Source organism: Etheostoma spectabile, chromosome 14, assembly GCF_008692095.1.
Source record: "Etheostoma spectabile isolate EspeVRDwgs_2016 chromosome 14, UIUC_Espe_1.0, whole genome shotgun sequence".
In the NCBI taxonomy this organism is placed as follows: Eukaryota; Metazoa; Chordata; class Actinopteri; order Perciformes; family Percidae; genus Etheostoma; species Etheostoma spectabile.
Genome location: NC_045746.1, coordinates 16801407 through 16803457, shown reverse-complemented (window position 1 = coordinate 16803457; position 2051 = coordinate 16801407). Strand labels below are relative to the sequence as shown.

At 41.3% G+C, this 2051-nt stretch overlaps 1 protein-coding gene across 1 annotated transcript in view; it reads left to right on the top strand.

The window, feature by feature from the left end:
- The first annotated feature begins 783 nt into the window (after positions 1 to 783).
- Positions 784 to 2051, top strand: part of prdm1b (PR domain containing 1b, with ZNF domain) — a 12082-nt gene continuing 10814 nt past the window's right edge. Inside the window, exons 1-2 of the mRNA XM_032535738.1 lie at positions 784 to 988; positions 1403 to 1727. Of these exons, the coding sequence (XP_032391629.1) occupies positions 1557 to 1727 (171 nt within the window). The 5' untranslated portion in view covers positions 784 to 988; positions 1403 to 1556. The remainder of the gene's footprint in view (positions 989 to 1402; positions 1728 to 2051) is intronic.

Genomic DNA, 2051 nt, shown 5'->3' with positions numbered 1-2051 from the left:
CTGGCTATCTTTATACAGGCTGAGGTGACTCAGAGCTCCTTATTATTAGACTGTGCGTGTGTGTGTGTCTAAAAGTAAAGGGAACGCCAGACAGGTGTCTTTAAGGCTCTTTCCTACGTGCTAGGATGACCTGCTCTACATCTGTACCTGGGAATAACTGAAGCACACCAATCAGCACAGGGCATGTGTGTAGGAGAAGACTTACTTTTTTCCTGATTAAATTAAACTTTAAATATAGAAGAATTGTGCTTGGGTGTGTTTGTATAGGTTTGATTCATAGTGGTGTGTGTACGTGTGTGCGTGTGTGTGTGTGTGTATATGTACGTGTATGTGTGTGCGTGTGTGTGTGTGTGTATATGTACGTGTGTGTGTGTGTGTGTGTGTGTGTGGCAGAGGTCTAAGGGGTCTTAGTGAGATGTAGGTCAAGAAGATACCCTGGCAGCAGATTGCTCATTAAGTGCCAAACCAAGCAAAAGTCTATGAGTGTGTTTTTCAGTGGCAACAGGCCAGCCATCTGCTCTTCCTTTATTCATTCATTAACATGTCTTCTTTGTGTGTACGTGGAAGTGTGTGTGTATGTGTGTTTGCGTGGACATTTGTGTGTGTGCGTGGACGCGTGTGTGTGTGTATGTAAGCATTCATCACAACAGCCACTTGCTGGCCAAGTGTACAACGTCACTGATGTTGTTGTCTAAAACCAACAGTTGTGTGTCAGATGGCTTAATCACATGACCACAGTAGCTTGTGATTGGCCGAGGCGTTGAACTAAAAAAGCTTGGGCGCAATCATCCAGGTTCATGAGTTTGTGGCGACGGTGACAGAGTGGCCACAGCAAGAGCGGATACCCAAAGGATCTAACTGACAGGAATCCCTAAAGAAACACTGGAGAAAGGAGAGAGAGTATAAAGAGGAGAACACAGATTAAAAGCCATCAAGGGATGACATAGCCAAAGAAATGAGGATCCTACAGCTGAATGAATGTGTGAAAGTAAGTTGTATAGCTTGTTTCTTTTTTTGCTGGCAAGGATAACATTGGATAGAGAAAAGATGCATAAATTATACAGAATGAGCTGAACAGGACACGTTGACCTACTGGCCTCGTGGGAAATGGCAGGTTAAATAGAATGTTGTGTGCTGGGATGATGGGATGGATTTCAAACAGCAAAAGACTTAGTTGACATGGGATTTTTTTTGTATTAAACCTCAGGCCAACCTACTGTAATAATGTTTGACTTATATAAATCAGTTGTTTATCACTCTCAGTTTGCAGTGGGTAAAGATGATGTCTTTCTGTACTGCAAATTTTGTTTTTATCCAAACATGTTATTTGCCTCAAACTTAATATGATAACAGCTGATTTCTGTGGCACTAAAATCATCTCTTTCTCTCTTTTGCTTTCCAGATCTTGAGATTTAACAAGCGTACCTAAGACAAGGGACCTACCTGATCAAACCAAAGTACTTCTATACCAAAGCAACTTAAACCAAACAGAACAAAACCAAACTATAGCTTGAAAGCCTAAATCAATCACCTACAGTTTAATCTATATTGTTAAGATGAAGCTGGAAAGCACACCAGGAGACATGAGCGGGTGGAGGGAGGTGGACTTTGTCCTCAACTGCACATACATTGTGCCAGACCAGGTGTCAGACCCCAGCTTCAGTCTGCCCAAAGCCATGACCTCCATTCCACGCAACCTCACCTTTGAATACAGCACAGACAATGAGGTAAGAGCATTTCAAGTTGAAATTTTCAACTCCTATAGATTGTTTCCACATCAAGATATTGAACAGCTTACTTTTAAAATTGAAGTAAAAACAACAACAATTACTTTAACGCTCCTTTAGATTAGTTGCAATCTGGGGTGCCGTTTGAGAATGGTTGGTTTGCTCAGATTACAGCTTTGGTACACTTCAAAATGTTAATTATATGTTACATAACATTCTGTTGGGCCATCTACATTAAGTTACTTGGGACAAAAGATCTGCTGACTAATGAGTTCGTCACATATATAGAGTGCACAGAGTGTGTGTGTGTGTGTGTGTGTGTGT